General features: G+C 48.9%; 1 protein-coding gene across 2 annotated transcripts; it reads left to right on the top strand.

Moving 5' to 3' along the window:
* Positions 1 to 1,900: 1,900 nt before the first annotated feature.
* LOC123042076 (uncharacterized) lies at positions 1,901 to 19,811 on the top strand. Of its 2 annotated transcripts, none has more exons than XM_044464608.1 (2): positions 1,901 to 2,380; positions 17,614 to 19,056. In XM_044464608.1, the coding sequence occupies exons 1-2, from the start codon at positions 1,998 to 2,000 to the stop codon at positions 17,639 to 17,641; spliced, it is 411 nt and encodes a 136-aa protein (XP_044320543.1). In that variant the 5' UTR covers positions 1,901 to 1,997; the 3' UTR covers positions 17,642 to 19,056. The 2 variants fall into 2 exon arrangements, with proteins under 2 accessions (XP_044320543.1, XP_044320535.1); XM_044464600.1 differs by lacking the exon at positions 17,614 to 19,056 and adding an exon at positions 19,064 to 19,811 and having other exon boundaries at positions 1,956 to 2,380.
* The last annotated feature ends 874 nt before the right edge of the window (positions 19,812 to 20,685 follow it).

Raw genomic sequence — 20,685 nt, 5'->3', positions numbered from 1 at the left:
TGGACTGGGCATTGATGATTACATGGCCTGGAGCTTCACAAAATCTGGTGAGTATTCGGTAAGGTCTAGCTATCACTTAAGGATGACACTAAATAAAATAAATCCGGACGGCCGGAGTCATCCTCTTCAGCAACTACCCACATGGGTTAGCTTAATATGTGGGATTCATATGTTCCAAACAAGGTGAAAGTCCACTTCTGGTGCGTGCCGAAGAATGGACTGGCCATCGGTTCCAAACTGCATAGAGGAAGAATAAATCTAGGTGTATATTGTACTGCATGTGGCAGGGAAGAACAAGGCATCATTGCTTTTGACCATGCCCTCACTCAGTGTGTTACTCGCGGATGCTGCGCTCGGCATCAGGAGCACCGGTGGCGACCCCGCCGGCATTGGATTGCTCTCAGAGCGCCACTGCGAGGTGGTTACTTACATGGCTTATGGAGGCAGGAGAAGAAGAAAGAGTACCGATGCTTAATGCAGTTTATGAACTCTGACTAGAGAGAAATGAAGCGCATAACGGGAAAAGGATTTCTGAACCTTAGATGGTTGTGACGGTTGTATTGGAATATGCAAAGGAATGGGAGGAGGTGCAGATCGCTCGACCCAACAAAACAAAGGCTCCAGAGCTGAGGAAGCTATGGACACCACCTGATACAGGTTGGGTAAAACGAAATCCAGATGGAACAATTTCTAAACAGCAAACAAGGGATGGTGGAAGGGTGGTGATGCGGGATCACAATGGAGGGCAAGCTACTGTTACCCGGCGATAGCATAAGCGGAGGCTGCGGACGGCTGTATTGGAATATGCAAAGGAATGGGAGGAGGTGCAGATCGCTCGACCCAACAAAACAAAGGCTCCAGAGCTGAGGAAGCTATGGACACCACCTGATACAGGTTGGGTAAAACGAAATCCAGATGGAACAATTTCTAAACAGCAAATAAGGGATGGTGGAAGGGTGGTGATGCGGGATCACAATGGAGGGCAAGCTACTATTACCCGGCAATAGCATAAGCGGAGGCTGCGGAGATTGTTGCCTGTAAGTCGAGGCTGCGGCTAGCTCAGGAGATGAACATTGCAAAGGTACACATTGAGCTTCACTGCTGTGGAGTAGTAACAATGCTAAATAATCCTGTGAAGAATCTCTCGGTTTACTGACCTCTGATAGAAGACATGAAGGACATGTTGAAGGGTTTCTGAGAGTTCAAGGTCACGTGGGCTCATCGCTCGACAATGGAGCTGCACCCGAGCTGGCGAGGGTGAGTCTTTCTGTAGAAGGTAGTTTGATTTGGGATGGTGCACCCCCGGACTATATTTTGCAAATAATATCATGAGAAATTTCTGAGCACTTTGTTTAAATAAAGAACATATTTTTCTGAAAAAAAATTTGATCACGCTATGCAGCGCTATCATCATTTACAATATCGCCCTTTGTTTATTTCATCATAGTTGTTCGAGTATTTGTGCATAATGTGATCAGTTTTCAAAATGCGCCACAGGTTGATATGTAAAATTTTGAAAATTGCCAGCTTTTATTACACCATAACGCTTCAAATTTGTCGTAGTTTGCATGATAAAAGTTAGAGGCATGATAGCAAAACCACTCCGCGGATATCCACATAAAAATAAGCACAAAAAACGCCCTCACAATATCATATCACTTACTGTAGTAGGATGTCCCAAAAGATATGCTTTCTTCCCGTTGAAATTTAGACAATGAAAATGAGCACAGAAAATTCGACAAAAGAGGAGACAAGAAAACGGCAGTCCATTGGCAATTTCCACTCTACGGCAGAATAAGCATCATCCTAAAACTAAAAAATATTCTCTCTGTCCAAAAATACTTGTCTGAAAAATTTCTCCTACAATTATTTTCGGATGAAGAGAAAAATAATTACAGTATGTATCAGTATTATATACTACTCCCTCCGTCCCGTTTTTGACACTAGCGTATAAAAGATAGAGGAAAAGAGAAAATGAAATCCTTCCTCCTCCTCATATGGGCCTCCTTGTCCAGGCCCCTAACCTCGCCGGCGCTCGGCGCCCGACCGCCCTCGTCGTCCGGAGCGACCGCGGAGGGCGGTTCAAGGTCACCGCCGCGGCGTCCGGTGGCTCTGTGAAGGAGGAGGAGGAGGAGAAGGGGACCGGAAAGAAGGAGAAGATAGTGATTAGAGTCTTGGACCCCGTTCGGGAGAGGAGGCTGCCGCCGCCTCTGTTCTCAGCCCCAGAGACTCCGGCAGAGTCCCCGGCGGCGATTCGGCGCCCGGAAGAGGACGGGGAAGAAAGGCGGAGGTACTACGTGAACATGGGGTACGCCATCCGGACGCTGAGGGAGGAGCTCCCTGACGTATTCTGCGAGGAACCCAGCCTCGACATCTACAGGTTTGTTATGACGTTATTGACTCTGCGTGCCTGACATGAATGGATAGTTTGCAGCCAGTCTTAGCAAAAGTTCTATCCTTTTCCATGTGTGGGAATTTTTTTCAGTTGGCTAAACAATTGTAAAAAGATGTGAAATTTCTCGAGAGAGTCATATGTTGAACTGGGTAAAATCTTAGGGTCTGTTTGGTTCCTTGCCACACTTTGCCACACCTAACCTTAGGCAAGTTTGACCAAGTTAGATAGGTGTTTGGTTCTAGCCACACCTAAGGCAAGAATTTTTTTATGAGTAGTGAACCCCACATGTCATAGACATAAAAAGTGTGGCAAGATTCCGCAAACCAAAATGTGGCTAATAATTTAAACAACTCAACTAAGGCAAATGTGGCAAAAATCATGTGGCAATATATGGCAAAGATAGTCACAATACAAACAGCCCCTTACTGTATTAAAGATGGGGACGGTGGTTTAGCTTAGAGAAACACGGTCCTAGTTTAGTCCAGTTGAAGGCTTACTTGGGTTATCGAATCTAGTGTGGTAGTGCTCCCAGTATTGCTACTAGCCTTGTACCAAACCATCAGTCCGGTTATTGCTGCATGAAATGCAACATACTCCCTCCGTTCACAAATATAAGATGTTTTGGATATTTCAATATGGACTACATATGGACTGAAACGAGTGAACAAACACACTAAAATGTGTCTATATACATCCGATTCATAAAAAAAGTTAGAACATCTTATATTTGTGAATGGAGGGAGTACCTAATAGCTAGGGTCTTAGGGCATCTCTAATCGATCCCCTAAACTTTAGAGGAAGATACGGCCGAGTATTCTTTAGTGGAGGATATTTGCTCCTCTAAAAAAGTGCCGTTTCTAACCGATCTCCTAAATTTAACGGAGTAAAAAAATCAACACAAATTTGGTGCAAATTTAGACTAGATTTGAACTTGATTCGATACAAACTCGATTCGAAATATTTTACATAAATTAAATGAAATTTAGGCTAAGATTGCATAAAAACTAACTAAACTACTCACTATTGGTCTCGTTCTTGATCCTCTCCCACTTCGATTTGGTGAGCTCTCCGATGAGACAACCATGCCCCTTGTCGCCGGCACCGCCATCGTCACCTTCAGAGTTGCTGGGAAGGTCGATGACCTCCGTCATCCCGGCCGCGTACTGCTCGTACAGCCGGTGCTCCGCCTCGACGCGCTCCGGGTAGCGGCGGCGGAGCTCCACCATGTAGGCCTCACTGGCTTGCTCTGCCTCAAGGCGCTCGCTGGCCTCCCGGTCTTCCCGCATCTCCCGTGGGGTGGCCACCCGGGGGCGATCGGCTCCAACCGCGGCTGGCCGTGAGGAAGTTGCGCTGGGCGGCACCGCCGTGGAGCTGGACCGACTTGGTGTCGTGTTTCTGCGCCGCCTGCATCGTGGAGTGGAAGGAGCCAATCCAATGCCGCTTGCCGGTATCGCGGTCGGTGATCTCCGCGACCCACATCCCCACAGGTGTTGCTGCACGCCTATATTTTGGCTGCTGCGGTGGCGGCTAGTCGGGGATGCGGGATGCGCCGGCGTCGGAGGAGGAGGAAGTGATGTAGGGTGGAAACCCTAAGGCCTATCTTTCACGAAATGGAGGGGATCCTATGAAGAACATGAGGGAAACACGAGGGAAATCACAAGAGGAACACTCAAGAACAAGTCTAATCACAATCCACTAGATAATCAAACACACAAGTTCCACAAGGTACATGAACAACAAAGGGAAAAATACAAGGTAAAGTTCATCTCCAAGAGGAGGTCTTGATGATATTCTAGACGAATCTTCCCATGAGGGGCCTTGATGATATCTTGCAGGATCTTCTCACATGGAGGTTTTGAACTCCATGGGAGTGGTAGTCTCTCTCTCTCTCTCAAGAGTAGAGGTAGGTAGGAGCAAAGCTCACGTACAAATGAGCTATCATATTTGCTAACCCTAGAAAGGAGGTGGAGGTGGTCTATTTATAGTCTAAGCCACGAAAAGATAAGTGGGAGAGAGATACAAGGCCAAAGGCCCGGCTGCGCACACGCAGTGTCGGACGTCCGGTCGCTCGTGGGGGTCCGGACGTCCGGAGGGCGTCGGACTTCCGATGATTCTTCTCTGGACAGGTGACACCGGATATCCGTTGGGTGTCAGACGTCCGGTGACTGGGACTTGTCAGATGTCCGGTGGGCGTCGGTCGTCCGGCTGCTGTAGCACGCGTTAGCTGTAGTTCTTCTGGCCGTCTGGGATGCGTCAGGTACCGGATGTCCGGTGGCTGTAGCTTGCAGCAGCTCCGTTTCTTCCGTCTCCGCTTCCATGCTTCCCTCGCGGATGGTGTAGGTGATCCTTGGCGCTTGCACTCCTCCTCATCCGTGAAGCTCCGGCAATACCTATGCATGCACACGAGAGGAATGTCAAGTAGTATACCATTCTCGAAGGGGTCAAGTGAACACGTGTAAAGGAGATGATTCACCTTTATGTATGTGAAGTAGAGGTTGCGTGTGTCACTTGCCAAACGGACTCTTGACATGGTGATGTCCATAGGATGCTCCGCATCATCTCCCCCCCCCCCCCCCCCCCCCCCCCCCCTTGGGAAAGATTCGACCTCGGATTGAAAACCAAATCACCATGGGAAAGAGATGGCTTCGCCGTGTAGAGGTGAACGATCACTAAGTACTCATTATCTTCAAGCTCGCAATGGGCACTCTCCAATGTCGCACCATCTAGTGATTCCTTCAAAAGGAGTAAGGACAATGAACACTTGGAAAAACAAATGTAGTTAGCGCTAGTGCAAAACCAAGCGTTCAAGTGGTGATTCACCCAACAAGTGTTGTCATCAAGCATATCATAAGGTGGGACAAAAGATTGTGACATGGCATGTAAGCACATAAATTGAGCACAATGAAAGACATCATGGAAACAAGCATGTAAATGTGAGGTAGTGATGCAAATATGTGTGTCAAGTGGACAAGCATGTACCTCAAGGTCATAGCAAACATGCATAAAGCGCTCGACAAATGGTCGATGGTAGGCATAAGAATCATTCACAACACCATATAAAATGAAGTGTCTAAACACATGTGGCAAGACAATCCAAGAATAATGTGCATAGGGTGTAGTGAATATAGTGTGGCACTCAACACAATAGAAAGAGCAATTGTTCATCATGTGTGAGGCAATCAAGTCAATCATGTGACAAGCAATGGGACATGGCATATGTGAAGAAATGACATTGTTGCAACCAAACATATGAGAGGAGCAAGTGATCCAAGAATTGGATGCAACACACAAGTTATATATGTCATGAAGCATGGCAATGTGGCAATGATAAGTCGAAGCAAGATCTCTAGCATGTGTGCAATATGTCAAGGTGCAAGCAACACATGAAGTAGGATCCACAATATTCATGCTCATGGTTTGGGGTTTCTCAAAAGAGAAGGATATCACCTTGAAAGCATGTCCTTGTGCATCCTTCACAATGCCGAAACACAAGCAAGTGCGATGTAGAAGCGAGTTGGGGTAGAATGTATGAGGCTCGCTCTCAAGAGCTCGAATGGTCAACTCACGTGAAGTGGAAGTCGATACGAAGTCCAAGTATCCTACACATGCACAAACAAAGCAAATAACATATGCGCATGGTAGATAAACACATCATCCATCATGATGCTTCTCTTCTCTTGCACATAACCATTAAAAGCACAAGTGCATGAATAATATGATGCAACAATGGCTATATTCATGGTACTAGGTATATGGTGCAAAGAGGTAAGACAAGCATGCTTCACAAGGAATATGTCAAAATCTCCAAATATATGCGAGAATGCTATGGGGGCAATCTCATTAGCAAGACTAAACGCATTGTTGCACTCAATACATGTCAAATCTAGCATGAGAGAGACAACACATGGAGATATATGATAAGAAGCAATAACAATCATGTGCAAAGTATGTAGCTGGTTTTCATCAACCGCATGAAACGAGCAAGTATGAATCATCGGTGATGCAACAAGGCAGGCAATCATAGTAATCAAGTCGTGCAAACTAGTGAAGCGAGGATGCAATACACTAGAGGAAATCATGACAATCATGTCATGTGAGCGAATAATAGGCATACACAATGCGCATGACATATCGCAAACACCAACACAAAGCAAGATCATAGTATCATCATATGAATGGGTCATAAGAGGAGCATGGCAATAACAAGCAATATCTCCATCAAGCTTGCAAATACACATATATGTACTAGAATCAATCATCATGTGTAATGCAAAGCATGTGTCACAAATGCATGGCAAAGGCATTGGAATGAGCATATCATGCAAAGTGAACATGGCAAGATGGGCATAGAATGTGTAATGGACAATAACCCATAGCCAAGTGAGGGCCATGTAGAAGAAATGCGCGAAGTCATGCCGCAATGGGAATGGTGTGAAAACCAATCCAAGGGATCCCAAGTCATCGTTGCTCTCTAGAGCTCATTTTGTCAACTCATGGGATTGTGAGGTTGACAAGTATTCATGGGTACCTACACGAAAGAGACACGAACCAAAGAAATTGTGTGCGTGGTAAATGTACACATCATCCATCATGATGTGTATATGCATGTGAGAGTTAGCACAAGATAAGCATCGCTCAAAGAAATTGGAAGCATGGTATAAGAACATGTCATCCATCATGAAAGAATAGTTGTTATGTATGACACGATGAGGACACAAATTGAGCGGGCAAGTATATGGCACAACAATAGCACGTTTATTCATGGGAGCATATTGCGCACACAAGTATTAGTGGGATCATGCAATAGATGGGATGGATCAAAATTTCCTAACATGTATGAGGAAATACGGGGTCTCCTCATGAGCAATATTGGAAACATCATATGGGGGACTCCAGATCCAAGGGTATCTTTGTCTCTTTGGCCGGCTTGAACGAACCCTCAGCCTCTGACTCCTTGGGGTTAGGCGACACCTCTAGCTGTTCGCCGGCCATCGCCACGACCTGGTCAAGGAGCCGCTTCTCGGCCGCGATCACCAGGGACTCGGCCAACCGACTACTTTCAGTCGCACAGGCAGACGACTTTCGGTAGTCGCCGGCTACGGTCAGAATCCCTTTGAAACTAGGCATCTTCATCTTGAGGTAGGCGTAGTGGGGGACTGCCATGAACTTGGCCAGGGCGGGTCAGCCAAGTAATGCATGGTATGGGCTCTTGAGATCCACCACCTCAAACCAAACTGCTCTCGGCGGAAGTGATCTTTGTCTCCAAAGAGGACGTCAATCAGGATCTTGCCGATTGGTGAGCAGGAAAGGCCAGGAACAATGCTGTGGAACATAGTCCGGCTGTTCTGAAGCTGTCTTTGCTTGATTCCCAACTTCTCCATGGTGTCCTTGTACAGGATGTTGATGCTGCTGCCTCAGTCTATCAGAACTCGCGAGAAACGAGCAGCTCGTCTATCTGTGGCAAAGGTGGCATCCAAGACCAAGGCATAGGAGCCCGGACTCGGCATCACCTCTGGGTGATCAGCTCTGCTCCAGCTGATAGACTTCTCGGACTAGTGCATGAATTCTGGTGTCTCTGATGCTACTGCATTCACCTCTTGCTGCTGCTGCCGCCTGCTGCGTCGATCGTCAGCCACGCTGGTAAATACTATGTAGGCTCCCTGCTCTTCGGGGTACTCGTCTTGTACTGTGCCGACTGGCCTGACAGCCGGCTGCTGGGGTGGAGGCGGAGGCTGCTGCCCAGCAGGCGGGGGAGGCAGGAGCCTGAGGGGCCACTTTGCCAGTCGCACTAACTTGAATCTCCGCCTTCATGGAAGAGTCGGCCGTGGCATACTTGTCTGCTATGATCAGCAGCTCCTCGAGGGTCTCTGGCTCGTCGCAAAGGAGCTTGTGCTTGAGGAGGGTGCCTTCTCTGCACCCAGCGGTGAAGTACTCGATAGCCTGCACCTCGTGTACGCCCTCACAAGAGTTCCGGAGCTCGGCCCAACGCGTGAGGTAGTCGCGAGTCGACTCGTTGGGGCCTTGCACGCACAAGGAAAGCTGGCGAGGTTTGGGAGGACGCTTGTACGTGCCTGTGAAGTTGCAGACGAATGCATCGGTGAAGTCGACCCAGCTGTTGATGCTGCGGGGCTTCAAGCTGTTCAGCCAGGTCCGGGCCGTGCCCTGGAGCATGAGCGGAACGTATTTTACGGCAACACGCTTGTTGCCGTTCGCTATATTGACGGCCGTGGAGTAGTCAACCAGCCAGTCCTCTGGCTTCACGGAGCCGGTGTACTTGGGCGTGTCTCTTTGGAGCGTGAACCCTTTGGGAAAGGGCTCGTCTCGAATGCGGGGCCCGAAACAAGGCGGACCCAACTCGTCTTCCTCTTCCAGCGCCAGGGATCGGTGAAGTCGGTCGATCCGGTGGCGGGCGTCGTTTTCTCCGACTCTCTCTCGGCGGCCAAGGCGGTCGCCGAGAGTCGGATGGTCAACAGGCGGCGGGGAGACTCGCCTTTCCTTGCGAGGAGGAGGCGGACAGTCGGATCCTTGTCTTTCCTTGGTCGCGCTCTATGATAATGCGAGTCCGACTGTGGCTGACAGCCGGATCCTTGTCTTTCCTTCCTCGGGCGCCGCCAGTCGGCGTCCGAGACATCGCGCCTTGGTCTCGGCGTGGAGGCGGGTCGTCGTTTTGTCGCTGCGGCGCCTCTGTGCGGCAGCCGGCCTCGTTCTGCGCGGCAGCCGCGTCGAGGAGCCGCTGGACTCGCTCCGTCATCAGGCGGCGCTCTTCACACTCGAAGTTGTCCAGCTCGTCCGCGGCTCGAATGTTCTCCGCAGGCATGGCATACACAGGGCGATTTGCCCCGAATAGGTTGGCGATGGCCACGCCGCGCTGCTGGACCGCGCCCAGGCGGCTGGGCCCAGCTGGGGCTGGCGAGCCACCCACAGCGCGATCCATCTCACGCTGGTAGGCTTCTGACAAGCGTCTCATGCTAGCCAGCTTCTTCGCGCCTTCGACGAGATGGAGGCGGCGCGCCTCCAGCGTTTCCGCGTCAGCGTCTTCCGGAATGGGCGCGGTCAGGTCTTGCAATACCGCGCCAAGTGGGTCATGCGCTCCTCCGTCGCGATGCTCGTCATGACCGATGACGAGCACCTTTGTGACGGTGCTTCTGTCGCTCTCCGCGCGAGGGAGCGGCTCATCGTAGACCACCACGTTGGTGGGGAACGCGTCGAGCGATGCGGTGTCGGAGTCGACCAGCATCGGATCGGTGGAGCCTACAGACTCTAAGTCCACGGCAGGCTCGCCGGCGACGTGGAGTTGGTCAAGGAGGCCCGCGAGGAGGCTCTCGGGGCCGCCCGTGCCTGCATCGGATGCAGGCTCGTCGGAGAGGCGAACCTCGCCGATAAGATCGGCGAGGCAGCTGGCTGCGCAGGCGATCTCAGCGCCGTGCAGCGCGTCGGCGCAAACTCCGTCTGGCGTGCCGGGCTGGCTGCGCTCGCCAGGGAGGAAAAGGGTTCCCGTCCAGAGCAGGTCTCCGGACGACGGTGCACCAGGCCCCACGGTGGGCGCCAAATGTCGGGGGTTGGGTGCGACATATGCCAAAGGATGGCTTATCATGGTGGGGGCGAGTAGAACGTCGCCGGTGCCTGGAAACGGGATAAGGCGAAGGCATGCACGCCGGCGAATCTTACCCAGCTTCGGGGCTCTCCGTGGAGATAATACCCCTACTGCTGCTCTGCGGGGTCTCCGCATGATCACTATGGCAAAGTGTGTACACGGTTGCTCCTTGAGCTGTTTTTTGGAGGTAGGAGAAGGCTAGGCTAGCTCTCTCCTTCCTATATGATCTGGTCTAGTGCTAATGGATTCCAACCCTTTGCATGGGTGCCCTGGGGGGTTTATATAGGCCTACCCCCCAGGGGTACAATGGTAATCCGGCTGGACGCGGGCCCAGCCGTCAGTCTCTCTGGCCGCCGTCTTATTCGCCGACTCCTGGGGCCCGCCGACTGGCTCGGTACGGAGCCGACAGGCCGCGTCCATCGCGGGCGGGTCTTGCCGGCCGTAGATTACTGTAGCCGTGCCTCTAATGACGCGGGCTCGGTCATGGGGTCGTGGCGACAACCGGCCGTCTGGCGGGCGATCACTGTGGCCACTCCCTGTCGCGTCTGGTTAATGGCGCGTGGGGCCCGTGGGAGGGGCCGGCCGACTTGTGGGGGCCGACTCCCAACCGGGCCGACTGGTGGCGCTCTCGCCGTCCTCCGTACGCCCGCCGACTAGTGGGGCCCGTCGTCCCTGGGTCGTACCGGCAGGCCGTCGTGAGCACAGGACTTCGCCCTCTGGGGCTGACGTCAGGGCCGGCATGGCAACAGTGTCGCGCCCCGCGGAGATCTCCGCGGGTACGGCGTACTGTAGCCACGCCTGCCCTTGAAAAAGGGGTGGGAGTGGACCTTACTGTGGCCACTCCCCGTCCCGTCCCTCTTTATGAGGGCATGGGGGTTGTCGGCGTCGCGGGCCGACTCCCCAAGGCCGGCTTCTCTGGAAATCGCCAGTCAGGAGTCGGCTCATCCTGAAGTCGTTCCTGGGACTTGGCCGCGAGTGGGCAGTCGGCTGCCTGGCAGCCGACTATCAGAAGGCGGCTCTTCGTCCTGAGGTCTTGAGGGGTGCAGTCTGCCCCGATGCCTTGAAAGGTTCTGGGCCTGGGTTAGCCTACCCGTGGCCCATTACTCCGACAACAAGTCAAGCAGGTTGTCAAACATGATATGACCCAAAGAATTGGCACAAGAAATCCTATGTAACATGGCATCACAACTAATAGACTCCACATAAGAATCATCATACTCATCACAAATGGGCAATAAATCATCACATAAGGAAGTCGCACTAGCATGAAGCATGGTAATATGTGGATTAACATCATGCAAGCAATCAATGTCAAGATAGTCCACTAGTGGGACAAGAACATCACCATCACCTATGTTACCATTTTCATTCTACTCAAGTGGTGTAGGTGAGGTGGGAAAGACCAAATGGTGGTCAATATCATCAACTTGATGGAACCATGTGGGGGGTGCATCATATTCCACCATGGCCATTGTCTTGTCCAAAGGAAGGACGAAGTCGTCGAGAATCGGCGCGTCATCATATATGGGACCTAGCACCAAATGAGAAGACACAATAGAGGTAGAGGTTAAGTCGTTAGAGTTCAAAATGTCCTCACATGACCTATCAACTATCACACTCTCTCTATGTGGTGGCTCACTCACTCCCTCAAACTAGGTCCACTCAAAGTCACATATGGTGGAGTCACTCATCTCACTCAAGTGGTGGGGGTTGTCGCTCTCTTCACATGGGAATTGGGCCAACTCGTCATATATGAGGCTAGTGGTGAAGTCACTCTCACTCTCAATATGATGGCAAAGTCACTCAAATCATCATACGTCGCCGTGGTCGAAGGGGAAATCTCATGCTCAACCATCTCGTCGCCGTCGCCATGGATGAAGGCCGAAGATGGCACCTCATCACTCTCCTCCATGACCGAAGGGAAAATCCCATGCTCGATCATCTCTTCACCGTCGCCGTGGATGAAGGCCGAAGATGGCACATCATCACTCTCCTCCATGACCGAAGGGAAAATCCCATGCTCGATCATCTTTTCACCGTCGCCGTGGATGAAGGCCGAAGATGGCACATCATCACTCTCACCTCCAAAGATGGAAGCGTCATCCTTGCTCGCTACCTTGCCGCTCGCCTTCAAAGCATGTTCCTTGATTGGCTCCATAGTTTTAGTCATCGCCGCACCATCTTGAAAAAGAGTCGAAGTAGACTCGGCACCATCAATGCCATGAAGAGGGATGGCGGTGAAGTCGAACTTGGGAGCGTCGTCTTGGAGCTTGTTGGGCTTGGACATCTTGGTGGAACTATCCTCATGCTCGTCGCCGTGGAGCTTGGTCTTCGAGAAGTGTGCTTGGGGCGGAGAAGCCTTAGCCTTCATGAGTTCTTGTTCCGCCTTGAGAGCACCAATGTAGTTGTCGTCGAGGGACTTGTAGTTCTCGAGAAAGATAGTCTTGGAGATGTCGTTGTGCAATCCCATCATGAAGTGGAACTTCATCGAAATGGTGTCGTCCACGCCGGCTCATCGCAAAGCATTCTTCATCTCCTTGAAGTACGCGTCAATGGACTTGGATCCTTGGATGGTGTTCTCCAATTGGCGTAGAAGTTGTTTCGTGTAGATTGGAGGCACGAACTCTCGTCGCATAGCTCTCTTCGTCTTGGGCCAACTCATGTCGTAGCTCTTCGAAGGTGTGTGAAGCCACCATGTCGACGCGTAGTTGTGGAAGTTTCTTGTGGCGCACTTCACTTGATCTTCGGGAGGAACTTGATGTAGCTTGAGGTAGTCGTCCATCAGGCGCTCCCACTTGAGATACTCCTCGGGTCTAGAGTCCCATAGAAAGGAATCTTGTGGTCGGTGTCGAGGTCGTAGTAGCTCGTGGAAGTCGCGGACTTGAGCTTGGGGAGCTTCTCTTGAGCGTAGTCCTGGGGTACTTGTTGGCGAAGATGCCAAATGTCCATAGGCGAAGATGCCTTGAAGTCGCTTGGCGAGGATGCCAAGGGAGATGGTGAAGTCGTTGAGCGGTTGTTGGTGTTGTGCTCTTGACCTTCACGTTCTCGTCGGTGATTGTGTCGATGCCGATGTGACCTTGCCGGGGATGGTAGCTCAGAAGGATGTGCACTTGAGCGTCTTCTCGAAGATGAGGAAGATCTCTTGTAGGACTTGATGAGGACCTTGATCTCCTCCATTTGAGCATCCATTTTGGCGTCCAAGTTGTTTTTCATGGCACCAAACTCGTCGTTGTTGTTGTAGACCGAAGGGGGTGTGCTTTACCTATCCATCACAAGACTCGAGAGGAAGTGAGTAGGAAATGAGATAAACAATACCAAGTTATCTTCTCCCAAAGTTGAGGATGTATCCTGTTTCACTCAATGTGAAATGAAAGAATAGTGGAATTGGTACCGGACTTGTTCACTCACACCTATCAAGTAAAGCTTATGGAGTAGCTTGGTGAGGATAGTGGCACAAAAAATTGATGCAAAATGTTAGCAAGAGTCAATAATGTTGAAAAAAGGGCAACCTGGTGCATGTAGCTCCCGCTTGCGCAGGGTCCAGGGAAGGGTCCGACCACTTTGGGTCTATAGTACGCAGCCTTTCCCTACATTTCTGTAAGAGGCTGTTTCCAGGACTTGAACCCATGACCTCATGGTCACAAGGCAGCAGCTTTACCACTGCGCCAAGGCTCCCCTTCACAACTTGGCAAGAGTCAATAATGTTGAAAGAGATTCACAAATTCGCAAGTGCAACAAGTAGACCAATAGCGAAGAATGGCACACGGAAACACACACACACAGAGATAGATAAGTGGGGCCGTGCAACCAAGGAATGAGCTCAAAATGTGGAATCCACGAAAAATGCTCTTGTTGCACAACGCTAGAGAGACGCTAGCTCGATTGCTCAATAGGCGGATATGACACTTGTGCACAACCTATAAGAGACAAAATGCAACGACTTCTATCCCTAGTATGATATGTATGTATGGTTCCCGGTGTTATGATCCAAGATGATCAGATATGACAATCTTATATGCAATGTGGTATGATGCTATGGCTATTGCTTAGAAGCTTCTTTGCTCTCATTTTCTTTGCTTAAAAGCTTTATTCTTTTTTTTATATGGCCACTATGCGAAATGCACAAACCAAGATAGCAATTGTATATATGCGGGAACAAACTTGTGACACAAGAGATGATATGATGATACCAATATGATATGGTATGTATGCAATGGAAGGTGTAGATCGTGATCACTAATGTGCACAAGTAACGTTGCCGGCAATACTCAATGGCTAGTCTCGATAGGCAAGTGGCGCAAAATGGGCTAGGGGTTATCAATACAATGGCAAGAAGAATGTACAATGATCGGATACCACGATACCAAGGTGATATAGAGGTTACCGTTCGTGGCGATGATGAGTGGTGGTGTTCTTGATGTAGATACCAAGATGATGGAGACCCGTCCCTAATTAGCCGAAACACCTTAGGAAACGGAAAAACCGCGAACTCAAAATCTCAAATGTCAAATGTCAAATGGTTGTAGCGGAAAGTGGTGGTGGTTTTGCGGAAGCTCAAAGGGATTGCGGAAATGCAATGATGGGTTTTGGAGTACGCAATGCGGAACTGAAGGTTATGTTGGTGGACTATGCACGATGTCGAAGTTGAGGTCCCCGTCCCTAAGTAGCCGAAACACCTTAGGAGACACAACTCACAACTCAAACAAAATTGGGTTAAGTTGGGGTGGTGGAAGTGTATGGTGGGCAAGGTTATGCGGAAGGTAAGGTGGTGGTTGATGAAGTAGCAACGTCCCTATGTAGCTGAAACACCTTAGGAGACTCGAATCACTACTCAAGCGACCACTAATGCTATGGTGAACAAAATGGGTTAGGTTGCGGAAGTCGGTGGTGGTAATGCGTATGATGTGGAGAAGGCCCTAGGTAAAGATGCCAAAGTTCCAAAAATATGATGGAGTCAAATGATGTTGGAAGTATTTTTGTCAATAGCTTCAAAACGAGCTAAAGAACGTCAAAATTGGAGTTCGGATGAATTAGTTATGGCCGAAACAAAAATCAGCCGAAGTTGATATCTACAGGTGTTGGACGTCCGAGAAACGTCGGAAGTCCGAGGGCTGGGCGGAACGGACGTTTGGAAAAGGCCGGAAATTCGAGGTTTTGTCTCTGTTGGGTGGTTCCGGTCGTCCGGTGAGTGTCGGACGTCTGGTGGTTCCAGGGGCTCGGACATCCGAGAAAGTGTCGGTCGTCCGGTGGGTCTGGGTCAACTCGAGATGCGAGTTTCGGGGCGCGATTTTGGGTGGAAAATGGAGATTTTGGGGTCAAAATTGAAGAGATTTCGTAGATGGAAAGTGGCGAAACTTGGGCAGATGCTAGATCCACTCGAAACCAAGCAAATCCATGGATCAAAATCAACAAAACATCATCAAACCAACAAATCACAAAAATAATTGGGGCTATTTTTGGTGGGGATTTTTGAATTTGAGGAAGAACACAACAAAATTAAGCTAGAAAATGGGGGGTAGGGACTCCAAATTCGTGATCAACCATGGCTCATGATACCAAGATGATGTAGGGTGGAAACCCTAAGGCTGATCTTTCACGAAATGGAGGGGATCCTACGAAGAGCACGAGGGGAATCACTCAAGAACAAGTCCAATCACACATCCACTAGACAATCAAACACACAAGGTCCACAAGGTACATGAACAACAAAGGGAAAGATACAAGGTAAAGTTCATCTCCAAGAGGAGATCTTGATGATATCCTAGACGGATCTTCCCGTGAGGGGCCTTGATGATATCCCGCAGGATCTTCTCACATGGAGGTCTTGAACTCCATGGGAGTGGTAGTCTCTCTCTCTCTCTCAAGAGTAGAGGTAGGTAGGAGCAAAGCTCATACAAATGAGCTATCATATTTGCTAACCCTAGAAAGGAGGTGGAGGTGGTCTATTTATAGCCTAAGCCACGGAAGGGTAAGTGGGAGAGAGATACAAGGCCAAAGGCCCGGCTGCGCACACGCAGTGTCGGACGTCCGGTCGCTCGCGGGGGTCCGGACGTCCGGAGGACGTCGGACTTCCGATGATTCTTCTCTGGACAGGTGACACCGGATATCCGTTGGGTGTCGGACGTCCGGTGACTGGGACTTGTCAGACATCCGGTGGGCGTCGGTCGTCTGGCCGCTGTAGCACGCGCCAGCTGTAGTTCTTCTGGCCGTCTGGGATGCGTCAGGTACCGGATGTCTGATGGTTGTAGCTTGCAGCAGCTCCGTTTCTTCCGTCTCCGCTTCCATGCTTCCCTCGCGGATGGTGTAGGTGATCCTTGGCGCTTTCACTCCTCCTCCTCGTCCGTGAAGCTCCGGCAATACCTATGCATGCACACGAGAGGAATGTCAAGTAGTATACCATCCTCGAAGGGGTCAAGTGAACACGTGTAAAGGAGATGATTCACCTTTATGTATGTGAAGTAGAGGTTGCGTGTGTCACTTGCCAAACGGACTCTTGACATGGTGATGTCTATAGGATGCTCCGCATCAGGAAGCACCGGCGCGGCGACACTCGTGGCGGCCTGGATCCGCGGGCCGAGCGCTGGGGATTGGCAGTGGGGAGCGGCGGCGGTCGGATCCGGTCATTATCGGTGGCGGTCCGGCGGCGGAGTATATGCGGGTAAGGGTGGGGGCGCGCTGACGTGGATTAGGTGGTGGTAAGTGAGGCGAAGTGGGGTGGGGGAGTTCTACTCCGTGACTACTCGGCCGAGTATATTTAAGCATCGCGGCCAGCTCAGAGTATTTTTTTTTACTCCACTAACAATTTTTGGGCTCTGGTTAGTTCCGGTTTGGAGGAGGAAAACATGATTTATCCTCCTCTAAAGGTTTTTAGGGGATCAGTTAGAGATGCCCTCAGTCTATTATCCAGCCCTGGGTGCTGTTTGAACCTGTGCTATCTCCAGCCCTGGGTGCTGTTTGGACCTGTGCTGTCGTCCAGCCCTGGGCGCTGCTGTAATGCTTTTCTGGTTTCCTTTCTGGTACCTTTTCTTTTATCTTTCAAGCTTTATTGATCAGCCTTAATGGACATTGGCATACATATGGGTTCATGCAGTTGCCCAAGCCACAAATGGTCCTTTTTGGTACCTGTTGGTTTGTCTGGTTTGCTGGAAACTGCACCCTCCGAAGATTTCGTTTTTGGACTCTGTACTCTGTTAGCAGTAGATGGTAGTTAAAACCCTCTTTACTTTTCTGTTTGAATCTTCCTGGAGGCTTTGTTCTGTTACCATGAGATAGTGGAACCCTGCCCAAGGGTTGTATGGAATAGTCTTAGCTTGGTTTTATATGAATAAGCCGAATAAAAGCCAGCTGTTTGGTTCGGCTGCTGGCTTGTAAGCATGGAAAACCAGCTAAAAGCCCAACCAAACACCTCCTACACTTGAATTCTGGGGTTCATGAATTTGGTAACTTATTAGTATTACTTATTTCTTGTAGAACGTACACTAGTCGATAAATGAAGCTCAATCTTTTAATAGCATCAACAGTTTCTATCTGGTGTAATATCTTAACTCTTAAACAGAGAATTCCTTGTTTGTTTGCTACTTCTTTGTTTGTGTAGTCCCATACTAACTTACGAACTTCCATGCAGAACTACAGATAAATCATGCAAAATCTAGACTAGTTTATTTGAAGTCATCTCTGTACATGCATGTGAGCACACAAATTCCTGTAATGATCTTATTCGGGACTCCACGCCTCTCTTGAACCAGATGGAACAGCGGCTTGCCTCCTATTCCTCATTTGTATGATTTGGTGTTAAGCTTAAAGTAGTTAAGTCGGTCCAAAGCTCTCTACTCACCTACTGTCCCGGCACCCTCAAGCTCCCGGACGGCGTTAAAGAGTATATCGGCGGAGCCCGACGCATATGCCTCTGGGGTAAATATGAGGCGACAGGATATTGCCAATCCCTGCAGCAGCATCGATCTATTCTGAATGAGGCTTCGCTGCTCAATTTTTTCCATCTACAGCAAAGACATTCCATGGGTCAAACTTACTTGGAGATATTACCAAAACTAGGAGCCGCATGCCACCGTCCCGATTGGTTTATTCTGGATCAGAAAAGCATAATGAAGCTCAACACTAGCTGCAGGAGCATTTACACTGGGAAGTCGCCCACGGGGATACCACCCTCCTATGGCACAACTGCCACGACTCCTGGAATAATGATCCACTGGCCTACAGCCTTGCGGGAGATCGTTCTTTCCCTCTTTATGATAGTATTTTGGTTGCTGAGGCCGCTGAAGCCTAAGAACTAGTTCTGTTCCCAGCCCATCTTACAGAAATGGCATTGGCAAAGGCTTGCCATGGGAGGTGGAATTGATCTAGGAGGTAGAACAAAGTTGTCTTAGGAGTCCATCTTTCATGTATATTCTTGGCCCCTCGCTCTTGTAAACATATTCTCTTTTTGTATTATAATATACTGTCAGAGCCTCCCCTACAGTCTCCCCCCAGAAATGATCTTATTAGCCAAATCTTTGTTCTGTTTTTACCTTCCGGCTTCTATGGATCTTAATTATCATTGAACCACTTGAAAGACTTCCATCATTCTGCTCCAAAAAAAGGCTGGAACAATACTTGATACTATCTCTTTGCTATGAAGAAATTTGTTAGTCGAAACTGATAAAAGAAGACATGTAACTGTAAAATCTATACATCACAAAAACTTTACCAACTCCAGTTACGAGAAATTGCTTTCATATTACATTATTGGCTCTTGATAGCCACAGAACTGTCAGGCCTAATGCGCCAATAATTTGGGTAAAACTTAAATATAACTTTCTTTGTTTCTTGTGTGGAGAAGCTTGAAGCCTTGAACCATACCTTCGTGTGGAATGCAATCTAGTTTTGTATAGTATAGTACTTCTGCTTTTTGCTGGCGGCTTTCGAGGGCCTCAGCTTTTTGCACCATCTGTATGGTCTTGATATTATTTGTAGTGGGGTATACCGTCATGAGAATTATACTCCCATGGTATATTCATTTCTCAAGATTTATTCAACTCCTGTCTTCTTCTTTCTTAACCATATGCCACTATCTCCAGAGAAGATATTGTCTTCAAAGATCCTCTCAGTAAATTCGTGGGTATTGATAGCTATAAAAGGATATTCTGGGCGCTGCGCTTTACCGGTCAGATTTTCTTCAAGGCCTTGTGGATTGACATTGCTACTATATGGCAACCAGTCGACAATGTAATTATGGTCCGGTGGATCGTTCATGGCATCCCTAGATTCCTACAGGATGGTCGTAGCCGCTTTGATGGCATGTCAGAGTATAAGTTGGATAAGAATGGGAAGATTTACCAGCATAAGGTGGACAATGTTGCCATGAATTCTCAAAAGAAGTTCAAGATCTTGCCTGTCGAAGAGCTCATCAGATCACTCGGGTGCCCATCCACTCCAAAACCAACTTACTTCAAGATAACCTCACTCACGCCGTTTTGGTTGAGATGGACATGGATGAGGTAATAACTGTTGTCAGACCTTATGCTGGCAAATTGAGCGAAATGCTGATGTTTCCAACCCGATGCCCCCTAAGTGTTTGCCTTTCTGCTTTTCGGCTGTGTACCTACTTACCACTGAGCAGTGGCCTCGCTATAACCGCTGTATTTGTGTACAGCTGTAAGTTTTGATTCAAAGAACACAGTTGTAGATGTTCATCCTTATTTTGTTGTTGTTGAGGGATATATGTTCCTCAGTGCCTGGTTATAACCACTGTATTTGTGTACAGCTGTAAGTTTTGATTCAAAGAACATAATTGTAGATGTTCCTCCTTGTTTTGTTGTTGTTGAAGGATATATGTTCATCCTTGTATGATATACGGAAAGCTGTATTTGACTTTGCATGTTGACTTGACAGACCAGCAAGGATATACGTGCAATGTAGCCTGGTTCATGTATTGTGTTTTTGTTAACTTGTCAGATCAAGAGCCTTGATTCGAGATGGTGTGATGTTTTGTTTTAATAAAAATTGCTTGCTGTGATGCCCTTTTTTATTTCGAACCATGCAGGCTGCGTGTAATTTGTGCCATGCAAATCTGTCATTCAAGTTTCTGCAAAACCTGTGCCATGGTAATTTGCCAGCATAGAAACCAGTACCTCCCCACCATTGCATAGCATCTCCCTTTTAAGTAAGTAATAGCAATTTCAGTTCTCTGTTCAAGAGGGATTCTAGCAGAGTCAAAATATTGCTCAATTGTCTGTATCCCATGAGTCTGCATCTTGCCCTGCAAATTCAGGGATGTTGAGCTTGGCAGGTTTAACAATTGTTGTCTGCTAGTTTCAGCTAACTGTTCAACAGGTTCTCTGTTAACCATTGTCTGAACAGCAATAGTGTGCTGCATGTTTGCTAAGTCTTCAGGTCTGGACTGGTGTTGGCCTTGACCAAAATGGGGGTGTCTGTAGGGCAATTTCTGTGTGCCATCCAGATTCACTTCCTTGCCAGTGTGATCTCTTAGAACTGCTGATCCAATGACAGCGGATTTACCCAGATCAGGCGGTGGTGTTATCACAGGAATATGAATTTTCATAGGTGTTCCTTGGTTGACACTGGGAGTTTCTTTCTTCTGAGAGTTAGGTGTTCCTGGAGGTAATTTGTTCTCCCAGCTTTTCCTGAATTGACATCAATTACTGCAAATAGCTTGGTCAAATCGCTCTGAATTGTGTCA

This window comes from Triticum aestivum, chromosome 1A (genome assembly GCF_018294505.1).
Source record: "Triticum aestivum cultivar Chinese Spring chromosome 1A, IWGSC CS RefSeq v2.1, whole genome shotgun sequence".
NCBI classification, from domain to species: domain Eukaryota; kingdom Viridiplantae; phylum Streptophyta; class Magnoliopsida; order Poales; family Poaceae; genus Triticum; species Triticum aestivum.
The sequence above is the reverse complement of the archived record's forward strand: the minus strand, read 5'-3'. Positions and strand labels throughout refer to the sequence as shown.